This window comes from Salvelinus alpinus, chromosome 12, assembly GCF_045679555.1.
Source record: "Salvelinus alpinus chromosome 12, SLU_Salpinus.1, whole genome shotgun sequence".
Lineage (NCBI taxonomy): Eukaryota > Metazoa > Chordata > Actinopteri > Salmoniformes > Salmonidae > Salvelinus > Salvelinus alpinus.
In genome coordinates, this window is record NC_092097.1 from 52,394,467 (window position 1) to 52,409,403 (window position 14,937).

General features: G+C 41.9%; 1 protein-coding gene across 1 annotated transcript in view; it reads left to right on the forward strand.

The window, feature by feature from the left end:
* Positions 1-1,015: 1,015 nt before the first annotated feature.
* Positions 1,016-14,937, forward strand: part of LOC139536335 (SWI/SNF-related matrix-associated actin-dependent regulator of chromatin subfamily D member 1-like) — a 38,433-nt gene continuing 24,511 nt past the window's right edge. The window contains exons 1-6 of the mRNA XM_071336791.1: positions 1,016-1,302; positions 12,500-12,675; positions 12,905-13,070; positions 13,659-13,781; positions 13,891-14,007; positions 14,197-14,298. Coding sequence (XP_071192892.1) covers positions 1,117-1,302; positions 12,500-12,675; positions 12,905-13,070; positions 13,659-13,781; positions 13,891-14,007; positions 14,197-14,298 — 870 coding nt within the window. The 5' untranslated portion in view covers positions 1,016-1,116. The remainder of the gene's footprint in view (positions 1,303-12,499; positions 12,676-12,904; positions 13,071-13,658; positions 13,782-13,890; positions 14,008-14,196; positions 14,299-14,937) is intronic.

The window sequence follows — 14,937 nt, forward strand, 5'->3', positions numbered from 1 at the left end:
AATAAGAATTTGTTCTTAACTGGCTTGCCTAGTTAAATAAAGGTAAAATAGGAAGTCAGCATCAAATCAGCTGAAGGCAAGGCAGGTTGACGTCCTTCGAATGTAGATGTATTTACAGCTCTTGGTGATCCAATATCGTACAAAATATACAAGTACATTTACCAAATAAATATGCGCAAAATCTCAAAAGAAATAGCCTCCTGTCCTACCTGAGAAATCGAATCTGTCTAAGAGGAGCTCAAACACCAAATAAGCACTTGGCTCCCAGGACCATACCAATTGTCAATTATAACCAATAAACTGGTTCTACAATGTAAAATGCTATTTCCACATCCATTGGTACATTCGTCTTAATCAGACTGCATGATTATTAATGATATGTCAACGCCACGCATTCATGCAACAATCATTCAACGTTATTCTGACTCCAAAGCTGGTTCTGTGCGCCCGCGAGCGCTCCTATTACGCACAGCAAAAAAAATGAGAGACATGGCTATAAAATGAAACTGTATTGTAGGCCTATACAACTTCAAACAGAAATGTCTACGTGTTACAATAAACGGTACGGGAATGGAATGACGAAACTCTAGCAATTACTGTGGTATTAGATGGAATATAGATTTACCACATATGCATTTAAACGTCTGAAGCAACTGCAAACATTTCAACAAGAGGAAAAAAAAGCACTCTCCACTGGCGGGAGTTTAGAGAGCGGAATTAAAGAGCCGCCTATGGTGCGACTTCGTCACAGTAATATTTGATTTTTTTAACAACAAATTCCAAATGCAAGCTTAATAAGTAAATTATCAATGTCAAGCAATTATTTCACATCAAAAGACCAGTAGGCCTATACTAGTAATTGTTGCCCCATTGCCGGTGAGCTTGCAAATCACCAACATTTTTGGGAGCTGCATATTTGGTTGTTTTTATTTTGAAACTGCTTTCATAGGCTGCTGTAGATTGTAACATGTTTACCTCAATACGGGCTGGTTGTATGGAAATTAAACAGCAGAGGTCGCTGTGTTAAAAAGAAACGCTCCGCTACATCAACTAGACTACTCTCGCGAGTCGCGATAGTTCCGTTCCACTATCCGGTGGCGGAGACATCCAGGGGAGATGGCGGCCAGAGGTAGTTTTCAATCGGCTCCAACGGGAGGTGGTGGCGGGGGAATGGGACCCGGACCCCAGGTGCAAGGTGGAGGACCAGGCATGGGACCTGGAACTCCTGGTGGAAGGATGGGACTCTCATCGGGCGCACAGAACCACCTTTACCGATCTCCGATGCCTGGGCCTGGATACCCGGTGAGCCACGATTCAACGGCTAACGTTAGCTAGAACAAAGCCGTTTTCAAAGCGGTAGTTAGCCTATACTGTACTAATGATATGTAGTTAACGACGGGGTACGGTGACGTTACTCGTAAAGGCCCCTGATTACCATCCTTGATTTATTGTTTTGTGGCTATTCACAATGTTATGTTTATGCACAACTAGGTAGTTAGCTACTGTAGCTAACTACACTTTGTAGATGACCACCACCTACCGCGCTAGCTATGAGCTAAGTCTGTCCCCAAGTGGCGGTTAAAACTAATACGTTAGCTAAACTAGCTCGTTAACTGTCTAACTAACTAGCCCATTTGCTAGTAGTTTGGCGTGTGTTAGCCAAAAGCTATCTGGGTAGCTAACTAAGTAAAATTTGATTTGATTTGTCTGGTTTTAAATCCGCGGTTGCCAGAAGATACAGAACCTACCGTTACTTCCGTTTACACAAAGTTGCACTGGGGTCAGGACGCAATCATGGTTACATTAGGAATGTGTTAGTAAACTCACCCTGGCTATCTACTCTGATTTCAGGGCACTCTTGTCTGAGTGTGCCAGATCACAGAATAACTGATGAATAACCCTACCTACATGTACATATTACCTAAATTACCTTGTCTAACCTGTACCCCAGCACATTGACTCAGTACCGGTACCCCAATAATGATTTTGTAAATATATATATATATATATAGTCGTTATTGTATTGTTACTTTTTTTTAAATATTCATTTATTTAGTAAATATTTTCTTAACTTATTTTTCTTAACTGCGTTGTTGGTTATTAAGGGCTTGTAAGTAGGCATTTCACAGTAAAGTCTACCTGTTGTATTCAGCGCATTTGACAAATAAAATTAGATTTTTTATTTGAATTCAAAAACCTGTTGAATTTGATGATGTCAGCAGAAAAACAATTAAAATGGTTGCCAGCAACACAGTCACTAACTAGATAACATGAAAACAGCCTAACCAGCTCTTGTAGGGCAAGTAAAATGGTCAGTGAGGTGTTCCTTCAATTGTGTCTGGAAGTAACTAGCAAGCTAGCCAACTTTAGCCAGTTAAGCATTGAGGGAAGTTTTTGAACCCATATCTTAAGCCGCTCACCACTGTGTCTTAATGTAACCCTGTTTGCGTTCTGACCCCAGTGCAGCTCAGTGTAAACAAGCGTAACTGTAGGGTCTGTATATTCTGGCAACATCTGCAGATGATTGAATGAAAGGTGGTGTGTGCATCTCTACCACAGATGAGATGTATAAATGTGAAGCATCCACTTGGCGTTTCCACTCACTACCAAATATGGTAGTGAGAGGAAGGCCGCTGTCCAGCAGTAGAAGAAGATGGAACGAGATGGATTTTGGCCGACATTCTGCTAATTTTCCCATCGATGAAACATTTGATCACAATACAGTTTTCTATTCCCAAAACTAAAATCTGTTATGATCAGAGTGGACTATGTTTAGTAAACTTTACCCTTTGCAAAAGTTTTTTTTAAATCGCGTTGTTTAGGAGTGCAAAGGCTTATTGAGTTGTATATAGCACACTTCACATAGGAGGCGTTCCATAACGGAACTATGTAGATGTATGCTAGAACGTGCCAATAGGATCTCGCTAGCTCGTGCTTGGCTCTGCCCACCTCCTTGCTTGCTCTGCCCACTATGACTCATTTGTTCCCATTGGAAACGGCAGGCTGTGGTCTATCTGGGTTTAGTTTAAATCTTTGTCTCTACTGTAGTCATCAGGTGTTCCCAAACTTTTTTTACTCAGGCCCTCCTTCCAGCATTGGGGAACATATTTTCTCTAAATATGCGTTGTTGTACAGTTTAAAAGTAAAATACACAGCATTTCAAACAGTCAGCAATAATCTATGAATTCAGGGTTTGTGAAGTTATACCTAGGCTAAATATAAGCCTTCCACAACCATGAGACCCACTAATAATTACATTATTTTATAAAAAATAGTTTTACCTGCTCTTTGCGATAATCACTGATCTGGCTTTCTAGTCTGTCTATGAAAATGCCCTTTTCTGTTACAAGTTTAACTAGAACCATGCACGATGCTCATTCACTAATAATGACTAACTTCTTGTTGCAGGCATTAGGCTATAGAAAATGAACACAGATCTCATCAATAATCTCTCAAGCCTACATTCTCGTGACTAGCCAGCTAATCTTTATATTTCAAGTTTAGCCAACTTGAAATTGGAACGGCGACTGCGAGCCTAATCGCCCAACATCAGTGCCCTACCTCACTAATGCTCTTGTGGCATTTCCACTAGATGTTCCAACATCAAGAGGAAAGCCTTCCCAGAAGAGTGGAGGCTGTTATAGCAGCAAGGGGGGGGACCAACTCCATATTAAGGCCCATGGTTTTGGAATGAGATGTTCGACAAGCAGGTGTCCACATACCTTTCATCAACTATGTTTCTATTACTGGGCGTTACAGGGTAACGTTGGTTTATACAAAACTCTGTCATATATGTTTAAATTAATCTGCTCTTGATGACACTGTCTTTGTTCTCGATTCGGAGAAAAAGGTATCTTATAAATGTCCATGTCCAGTTGCAGGTGGTTCTATAAAAAGCTGAAATATATTAAATCCATATTTTGTATCAAGTGAGAAATACCTCTTGCCTGTGTGTAGATCTTTGTTTTGGTTACATTGTGTGACACGCGAGCAGTACAGTTAGATTTAATATCTTTCCGAGTTTTCTCTGTTTCCATTATCACCATCATGAGGTATTCTAACTCAGCCGAGCAGAACCTAGAGACTTACTTAATACTAGAGATGGCGTACCAGTTAACAAAAGAGACACGCACCACCTCCCCCCTTGATGTCGTGTTTATATTTTTGTTCAGTGTATATGAAAACTCTCTTGGTAAATAGTATGGTCTACAGCTTATCATGAGGTATTCTAACTCAGCCGAGCAGAACCTCGAGACTTCCTTAATACTAGAGATTGCGTACCGGCGGTTGTTAACACACCTCCCCCCTTGAGCTTACCAGACGCTGCTGCTCTGTCCTGGCGACGCATAGAGAAACCAGTATATTATCTTTGTTCAGCCACGACTCTGACAAACAGGATATTACAGTTCTTCAGGTCCCATTTGATAGTAATATCTCGAACAGAACTTGTCTAGTTTCTTCTCCAGTGATTGTACATTCGCCAAAAGAACAGAGAGTAGAGGCGGTTTATGTACTCGCCGATTTTAGTTTCGTCAGGGTGCCCGCACGTCGACCTCTTCCGAGTCTCCGGTATATTATGTCCTGGTCCAATGTGAGCCGTATGTCCTGAGCCTCTGACTCGTTGAAGTAGAAATCTTTGTGTTAGTTAGTGATCACTGTTCTGATGTCCAGAAGCTCTTTTGGGTCATAAGAAACCATTGTGGAAACAATAGTTAATATCAGAACAGAAAAAAGCACAAAATAGCAGAATTGATCCGGAGCCCGTAAAATGACTCCTATCCATTGCAGCACCATTCTAATGCATTTAGAATTACAAGCAGGTTAGTTGAAACATCTATGGCAGCGTTTGGTATAAGCTAACCCAGCGATGGGCAACTTTGATGGGGGTGGGGGGACACAAAACTCATGAGGGGCTGCAGTGGCTCGGGGTCTACGTCCCCACATCCATACCCACATATGCAGTTAATCCCCTAAAAAGCATTTCTCAGTGAAAGAAAGATCTGTCTACTTTTGTCTCATGTCACTGCCTGGATCACAAAATCCAACCTCACCTCACCGGCAGCAGTGGCGTCCTTCCTAGTCACTCTGCCACACATTCTATAAGCTTCAGAACAACTCCCTAGTTGTTGTGTAGAAAGCCAAGGTTGCACAGACGTGTAAAATCGATTAGTTGAGAATTTTAATGGCTGTTGAATTCGTCATTCCACTCACACATAGTAACGTCCATTTATTACTGAAAAGATACATCCACCTTGATTGTTTTTCTTGGCATGTAAACTGCAATGTCCTTCAGCTCTCTCGAAGACCGGGCAAAGGGTTTGCAGATGAAATGGCAATAAAGAGCAACATTTTTCATATAGCGTTTGACACACGCTTCGGTGGTGAGTTCTCGTCCAGCAACTCCATCTATTAGTGTACAGAATCACACACCTCTGCTTTAGAACCTTGTCTATCTACATGACTCACTGAAATCACTATGGCGACAAATGTGAGAATACATTCTCCAATGTGGATGAAAACTAAGGAATAAATTGATGGCTGAACGTAGGGTGCAGGGTCATGGTCATTAGACTGAAACAGGGAGAAAACTACCTGATCTTATCCAATGAGGCTACATTTACACAGGCAGACCAATTCTGATCTTTTGCCCAATTATTGGCAAAATAGCTGATCTGATTGGTCAAATGACCCATTAGAGGAAAAATAATCCGATTTGGACTGCCTGTGTAAATGCACGCACATTTTTGTTTTCCATTAAATAACATTTTGAAACATTTGACCACAGGTGTGCCCTAATGAACACGACCCAGGTGTTGTGGTGTGTAGACAGACGTGTGTAGACAGACGTGTGTAGACAGACGTGTGTAGACAGACGTGTGTAGACAGACGTGTGTAGACAGACGTGTGTAGACAGACGTGTAGACAGAGTCAGAGGCTGCATCTTGCAGTAGAGAACAGGAGAGGGTAGAGCTGAGACAAAAAAATTAGAGACGTCGCCTTCCTCTTACTGCCTCATTTAACTGTACGTCATTTATTTTGGGTGATTTTGCTACAGGACGTTATTGTAGATTGTTCTGGAACCATTATTTGTAGGGATGCACCGATATCCGATATTTTCCTTGCCAAAAAAGAAACCGATATTTACAATTTTAGCAGCCTTTTTAAGCATTCTAGTACAGTTAAATAGTTAACACACACACACACATGGACGCAGCGTTCTAAGGCACTGCATCTCAGTGCAAGAGGCGTCACTACAGTCCCTGATTCGAATCCAGGCTGTATCACATCCGGGCGTGATTGAGAGTCCCATAGGCCGGCGCACAATTGGCAGAGCGTCGTCCGGGTTTGGGCGGGGTAGGCCAAAAAGTTATTTTGTTGGCATTTATGTATTTCCCCATTACCAGTAAAACATAATCAAAACCTCTTTCTTTCACTTACTTGCTGTGCTGTTTCGTTGTTCATTTTTTCAGTCGTTTCCTTCTCAACCAGGATTTCATCATACATGTCAAGCAGTGAAGTTTCAGCTCTGAAATACAGTGTAGACATTGTTAATGACTATTGTAGCTGGAGACAGCTGATTTGTGTTTTTATGGAATATCTACAGTGGAATATCTACAGAGCAAACTGGCTCTAACCAGAATCGAAAGTGGGAGGCCCCGGTGCACAACTGAGCAAGAGGACAAGTACATTAGTGTCTCGTGTGAGAAACAGATGCCTCACAAGTCCTCAACTGGCAGCTTCATTAAATAGTACCCACAACACACTAGTCTCAACGTCAAGAGGCGACTCCGAGATGCTGGCCTTCTAGGCGGAGTTCCTCTGTCCATTGTCTTAGAGACAGTTTGTGCTGTTCTGTGAAGGGAGTAGTACACAGCGTTGTACGAGATCTTCAGTTTCTTGGCAATTTCTCTCATGGAATAGCCTTCATTTCTCAGAACAAGAATAGACTGACGAGTTTAAGAAGAAAGGGCTTTGTTTCTGGCCATTTTGAGCCTGTAGTCAAACCCACAAATGCTGATGCTTCAGATACTCAACTAGTCTAAAGAAGGACAGTTTTATTTCTTCTTTAATCAGAACAACAGTTTTTCAGCTGTGCTAACATATTTGTAAAAGGGTTTTCTAAATATCAATTAGCCTTTTAAAACGATAAACTTGGATTTGCTAACACAATGTGCCATTGGAACACAGGAGTGATGGTTGCTGATAATGGGCCTCTGTACACCTATGTAGATATTCCATAAAAAATAAAAAATCTGCCGTTTCCAGCTACAATAGTCATTTACAACATTAACAATGTCTACACTGTATTTCTGATCAATTTGATGTGATTTTAATGGACAAAAAATCTGCTTTTCTTTCAAAGACAAGGACATTCCTAAGTGACCCCAAACTTTTGAACGGTGGTGTATGTATTTGATCAAAACAGTAAAACTATTCTCTCTCTGAGTCAACTACTCACCACATTTTAAGCACTGCAGTGATAGCTAGCTGTATCAATTTTTTTATTTTTTTTAAATTTATTTATTTATTTTTTATTTTTTTATTATATAGCCCTTCGTACATCAGCTAATATCTCGAAGTGCTGTACAGACACCCAGCCTAAAACCCCAAACAGCTAGTAATGCAGGTGTAGAAGCACGGTGGCTAGGAAAAACTCCCTAGAAAGGCCAAAACCTAGGAAGAAACCTAGAGAGGAACCAGCTGTAGGTTATGCTTTGAGTACTAGAGTCGTTATCTGATCCTTTGATTGGGTGGACAACATGTCAGTTCATGCTGCAAGATCTCTGATAGGTTGGAGGATGTCCTCCGGAGGTTGTCATAATTACTGTGTAAGTCTATGGAAGTGGGTGAGAACCATAAGCCTCCTATGTTTTGTATTGAAGTCAATGTACCTAGAGGAGGACGGAAGCTAGCTTTCCTCCAGCTACACCATGGCGCTACCCTACAGAGTGCTGAGGCTACTGTAGACCTTCACTGGGGGAAAAAAGTGTAGTATAATCAATTATTTGGTGACATGAATATATTTAGTATAGTTTTATCTTAAAAGGTTAACTTTTATGTTTTACAATTTTTTTTGTTTTTATGAAATTTACTGAGGACGGTCCTCCCCTTCCTCCTCCTCCTCCTCGGAGCCTCCTGCTATATCATATATTTCTCACGTCGTAATAGTATTAATGGGGCCACTTTACAACCGGAGTAGGCTGTAGTTAGTGTAGTTTGATGTGCCAGCGGAGCGCGCCATTTGCAGTGAGTAGGCCTTCATCAAGTAGCCTATGCCTAGCGCTGGAACGTTTTTGTAGGACATTAGTCTACATTTTACTGATAGCCACGTGTAGGCTAATTTGATTAATCTATTGAGCAGCAATATCATATTTAGAGTTCGCAATCTAGTTTTGAGTTCTCACTTCCTCATTTGGTGAATAATTTAACAGAGGTCGGCAAGTTCTCTGAAAATAAAAAAATAAATGTTAGCCTAATTCTGGATCCTGTTTTGACAGGTTGCACATCAAAATATCAATTATGCATTTCCTGGATATGTTGAATGAACTAGCTTACTATAATCATAGACTATATCATCTCAGTTGTTTTACTTGGCACTGGAAAAAAATTGTCTAGAGCCTTGCTGATAATGGAAAGTAACTAACTGTACATTAAACATTTTATTATTGTTGTATTTGTTGTTGTCGCGCAAAATGGGTTACATTTATCGCGATAACTTTTTGTCCATATCACCCAGCCAGCACCCCTAAAAATAATTTTTTAATTTATTGGGGATTTGTCGTTATTGGAAAAATGGGCCAATTTATCACGATATGGATTTAAAAAAATATATATATACTGCCCATCACTAGGAGAGGGCAGAGGGCTTCATTGTTGATGAGCAAGGCACACAGCACAGCCCCCCCTCCAAGTCTGTAGAGAGGAGAGGGAAAGGAAAGAGAGTGTGTGCATCAGCGTTGATGTGAGCAGAACAGATCAGACAGCCCTCCCTCCAAGGCTGCAGAGAGGAGAGGGAAAGAGAGGTGTGCCTCTGGCTGGAGCCGTACCGGTCTGTTCTGAGGGCGTCTCATCTATCCTCTCCTCTGCCTACTAGCTACCGTCTCTATATAAGTACTCATGCATTCAGAAACACGAAGTCGCCTGTTTGAGTTCCTAGCACATGGATTGGTGAGTGTTTTGGTTGTGTGCTGTGGATGATTTTTGTTGATATCGTTTTTTATTAGGATTTTTTGCTGTGAAATTTACAGGATATTTCGCCTATAGCCTTATACCTGAAATATGTTTTATTGGGTAGTGAAAAGATACATTTTGTTTCTTATTTAAGGCTTTGCAAACTTTACATAATTTAATAACAAACTTTACATAATTTTAAGATGCCTATTATGTTTTTTATTGTGAATGTAAAATAAGGCCTTGATTCAATATAAAAAATAAATAAAAATAAATAATTGAACCTTTATTTAAGTAGGCAAGTCAGTTAAGAACAAATTATTATTTAAAATAATGGCCTACCAGGGAACAGTGGGTTAACTGTCTTGTTCAGGGGCAGAACGACAGATTTTTACCTTGTCTGCTCGGGGATTCAATCCAGCAACCTTTCGGTTACTGGCCCAACGCTCTAACCACTAGGCTACCCCAAAATTGACCCTTTAATTCCAGTGGACAAATAGCAAGAGGCTGTTTAGCAGTGGTTTTGTAGCACACGTAATCATAGAGTTTGGAAAACAAATACACACTGGATTGATAAAAATAATCATATCATTCTGGCAGGTAATTGTAGGCTACTTTGTAGTTAACATTTATTTGAGAATGTTTTTGGGGAAAGCCTTCAGTTTGCATTAGCATCACCGCTAACGGCTACAAAAAGCGGTAGACATGCGCCGCACACACACAGGGGCATTCTGGTTGCCTCTTCAGAAAGTGGCAGGAAATACTAATCACTGATGCATTCTGTTCATGTCTTTATGATAAACTTGGGCAAATGTTATAAATGTTCATTACATTTAGTTGATTCCCTACTAAGTTCAATACATTTTAGTTGATTCAATACCTTTTTGAATATTGTTGAATTCCGTTTTAATGCCTGGATTTCGTGAATGTCCTAATTATCATATTTGGACCAGAATGAGTCTCTAAATGCAGCCACTGACTGATGAGTCACTCACTTTAGCGTCACTGTCTGGCAAACCCCGACGTTCCTTAGAAAGGAAACCAAAGAAATCCTTTTGGTTCACTTGTCCCGATGCGATACCAAGGACATCATATAATCACATTGCATAATTTATGAATGTCAGCGGCATATAGAAGACCAGCGTTGTCAGTTCAACACATTTTATAAACTAGTTAACCCTTGCTGTTCAGTTGTCAATAAAAGAAGGCTGGCCATGCGGAAAAACGCAAAATTAAATTTAACGTATGTGCCAGAACAATAATTAGGCTCAAAACTCAGACGTACCGGTAGGATTTTCAAACGTTTGCTTGCCGACAGTCAATCTCGTGTTCACACAGCAAAGACCTTGGAAGTCGTCAGCTACTCAGCCGTGTTAAAATACTCCAAACCAGAAGGTGGCAGTAGCGTTGTTTGGCAATGCATAACCTGTGCGTATTGCTTATGGTCTAGATTCGTAGCTAGCTGCGCTGATGTTACTATTGTTGTAGAAATCACTTGTCGATACTATCCAGGTGGCCACAGCTTGATAACTACCTAGCAAGATGACGAAGAAACTATTTAATTCACTCCATTAAGCCCATAGCCAAATGTTTAGCTCGCTCGCTAAGGACATTGCGCTAACCCGGCAGCTAACACAGGCAGCTGTTTCATGGAAACTAGCTAATCAATACTAGCTACAGTTGTTAGCTAGCTTGGAGGAAGTATTTCGTGTTGTGTGCATTGCGTCTGTGCACTTAGCTAGCTACCATCCCATAGCCTACATATGAAGTGTGACTGGCTCATCTGTGGATGTACAGAGAAAACACCCTCTTCCTCTTTTTTGGGGCTCCCCCGCGTAGGGGGAGTAAAAACTCAACGGACACCATGAAAGCTTAAACAAAGTTTATTCTTCCCAGAGGATCAATACAGCTGCATTAGACAAAGTGATACAGGCCATAAACTTTTATTTCTCCCTTAACATGACCTGACCTGATGCTCGCTTTGTGACTGACAGGTGACTATCCTATCAATAGATTGCTATAAGATGCATATCGTTCATTCTCGCGGGAGAGGGCTTGAGGGACTAGCGAATTTAAACTTTTAAATTAAAAGTAGCCGGCTGAAAACGCAAATGGAAAACACCATCTGTTGTTGAACACATTCGGTAGACTGCATCTAAAGGAGAATGTTTAGTCGAAGGCAGAAGTAACACCTGCAAAGATGAATATACCAGTAGATGATAGAACATTATAAAATAAAACATTTTGTTCCTCAAATCTCAACCATCAGTAGCACCTTCTCTCCTCCTCTTCCTTCTTTTTCTCTCCCACAAACCACCACAACCTCTTTACTTCTCCCTTTTCTCCTCCTCTTCTACATCTCTTTTATCCTTTTCTACTCTTTTCTCATATCAAACACCATCCATCTTTTCCTCTCCAGACTCTAACCCCTCCCTGTCTCTTCTCTCCTTCCTCCAGACTCTAACCCCTCCCTGTATCTTCTCTCCTTCCTCCAGACTCTAACCCCTCCCTGTCTGTTCCCTGCTCCAGACTCTAACCTCTCCCTGTCTCTTCTCTCCCTTCTCCAGACTCTAACCCCTCCCTGTCTCTTCTCTCCCTTCTCCAGACTCTAACCCCTCCCTGTCTCTTCTCTCCCTTCTCCAGACTCTAACCCCTCCCTGTCTCTTCTCTCCCTTCTCCAGACTCTAACCCCTCCCTGTCTCTTCTCTCCCTTCTCCAGACTCTAACCCCTCCCTGTCTCTTCTCTCCCTTCTCCAGACTCTAACCCCTCCCTGTCTCTTCTCTCCCTTCTCCAGACTCTAACCCCTCCCTGTCTCTTCTCTCCCTCCTCCAGACTCTAACCCCTACCTCCTTGTCTCTTCTCTCCCTCCTCCAGACTCTAACCCCTACCTCCTTGTCTCTTCTCTCCCTCCTCCAGACTAACCCCTCCCTCCTTGTTTCTTCTCTCCCTTCTCCAGACTCTAACCCCTCCCTCCTTGTCTCTTCTCTCCCTTCTCCAGACTCTAACCCCTCCTTGTCTCTTCTCTCCTTCCTCCAGACTCTAACCCCTCCCTCCTTGTCTCTTCTCTCCTTCCTCCAGACTCTAACCCCTCCCTCCTTGTCTCTTCTCTCCTTCCTCCAGACTCTAACCCCTCCCTCCTTGTCTCTTCTCTCCTTCCTCCAGACTCTAGCCCCTCCCTCCTTGTCTCTTCTCTCTCTGCTCCAGACTCTAACCCCTCCCTCCCTGTCTCTTCTCTCCTTCCTCCAGACTCTAGCCCCTCCCTCCTTGTCTCTTCTCTCCCTTCTCCAGACTCTAACCCCTCCCTGTCTCTTCTCTCCCCCCCTCCAGAGACCAGGTGGGATGCCACCCTCCAGCCGTATGACACCCCAGGGTCCGCCCATGGGGCCTCCAGGCTACGGCTCCAGCCCCGTGTCCCGACCAGGGATGCCTGGCGTCATGGATCCCTCCCGTAAGAGGCCTGCTCCCCAGCAGGTCCAACAGGTCCAGCAACAGCGCAACCAACAGTAAGATCTGACTAGCCATCGGTATTTGTTATGTTAGGCTTGAATGAATTTACTTCAACAGTAATATTTTACGTTGCTACCAGGAGATGAGGGACATTAAAATGATTATTAGTTTACTATGATTATTTGTCCTCATTCAGAGTTGACTGTATCTTTGTGTGTATATAAAGTGCGTACAGACCTTTTCGTTCCTTATAAACTCCCACTGTATTGTTTTGTTCAATTGCAGTACCAAGAAGAAGAAAATGGCGGATAAGATTTTACCTCAGAGGATCCGGGAGCTGGTGCCAGAGTCTCAGGCCTACATGGACCTGCTGGCGTTTGAGAGGAAGCTGGATCAGACCATCATGAGGAAACGTCTGGACATCCAGGAGGCACTCAAGAGACCCATCAAGGTAACATATGGAGTTATGTCCATAACTTTATGTATTCATAAAGCTTTTCAAATCAAATTGTATTTGTCACATGCGCCGAATACAACCAGTGTAGCCCTTAACCAACGATGCAGTTTTAAGAAAAATAAGTGTCAAGTAAATAAAATAGAATATAAAAGTAACAAATAATTAAAGAGCAGCAGTAAAATAACAATAGCGAGGCTATATACAGGGGGGTGCCGGTACAGACTCAATGTGCGGTTGCACCGGTTAGTCGAGGTAATATGTACATGTAGGTGGAGTTAAAGTGTCTATGCATAGATAATAAACAGAGAGTAGAGTATAGTACAGTGCTGATCAAGGATCATTCCCTTTTAGATCCTAATGAATAACATTAGATGGACAGGGATGATTTTATAGGCTACAATTCAGGCCCAGGATCTTTTCCTGACCGACAAGGTGGCCAGACCAGGAAAGCTCAGGGTCTGAGTTGTAGCCTATAAAATGGGACTTGGAGTTTTCCCTGGTCATCACGTCCCATGTTTTGCTCTGAAGGTAATACACATTTTGATAGTGAAATTCAACATGACTGGGCTTCTTGTGTTTCAGCAAAAGCGAAAGCTTCGTATCTTCATATCCAACACCTTCAACCCTGCCAAGCCCGACGCAGAAGACGGAGAGGGCACTGTTGCATCATGGGAGCTGCGTGTCGAAGGGCGCCTTCTTGAAGATGTAAGACTAATTAGTAGCCATATGTTTGTGTGTGTCTGTGTGTTGACAGATAGTGTCGTGTGTGTGTTTATAACTTGGTGAACTATCTGAAAATGGTTTTCTTTCTCAGACTGCTGTGTCCAAATATGAAGCCACCAAGCAGAAGAGAAAGTTCTCTTCCTTCTTCAAGTCTCTGGTCATCGAGTTGGACAAGGACCTCTATGGGCCTGACAATCACTTGGTCGAGGTAAGAAGATGTGGTTTAATGTTCGGATATAAAAATGCATGATTTAGATCTGTTTTCATGAATAGGGGATCAATATTAGCTCATTTCCACCGCCACTCTTCTCAACCATTTTGTCTGTAGTAAACTCTAATAATATTCTGTTGTAAAGAAACGAAAAGGACTAATAAAGTTTCTTTTCTCTTGTTATAGTGGCACAGGACTGCGACCACTCAGGAGACAGACGGGTTCCAGGTGAAGAGGCCAGGGGATGTGGGCGTACGCTGCACTGTCCTGCTCATGCTGGACTACCAGGTAAACACACCTCTAGTCACAACCTGCTAAAGTTCAAAACTATTTGGTTGTAATATCAGCACTTGTTGAAAATTGTAGTCAGAACTACAAATGTCCAATTATTCCATGCAAAACAATTGCTCACATTTATCTCTTATCATCTGAGTTATACAGCTAGTAACTGTTTAGCTCTGTTATACAGCTAGTAACTGTTTAGCTCTGTTATACAGCTAGTAACTGTTTAGCTCTGTTATACAGCTAGTAACTGTTTAGCTCTGTTATACAGCTAGTAACTGTTTAGCTCTGTTACACAGCTAGTAACTGTTTAGCTCTGTTATACAGCTAGTAACTGTTTAGCTCTGTTATACAGCTAGTAACTGTTTAGCTCTATCATCAGAGTTATACAGCAGGTAATGGCGTGCTTTTCATGATCAGTAAAGCATCTGTTGATCATGTAATTTCAGATGCGTTAGGGTAGCCAAACTGTTTGGCACGTTAGCTAGTTAGGCTTTTTGGAAAGAGTTTGACATCGTCAACTAGCCTATTTTTATTCACAACTCGTCCTGGTAAACGCCAGTCATCACCACTATAGATGGCGTCTAGTTTATCCCCTGGAAGTTAGCTTGCTCTGGTGTTAGCTTGTCCACTAGCATTACTGAC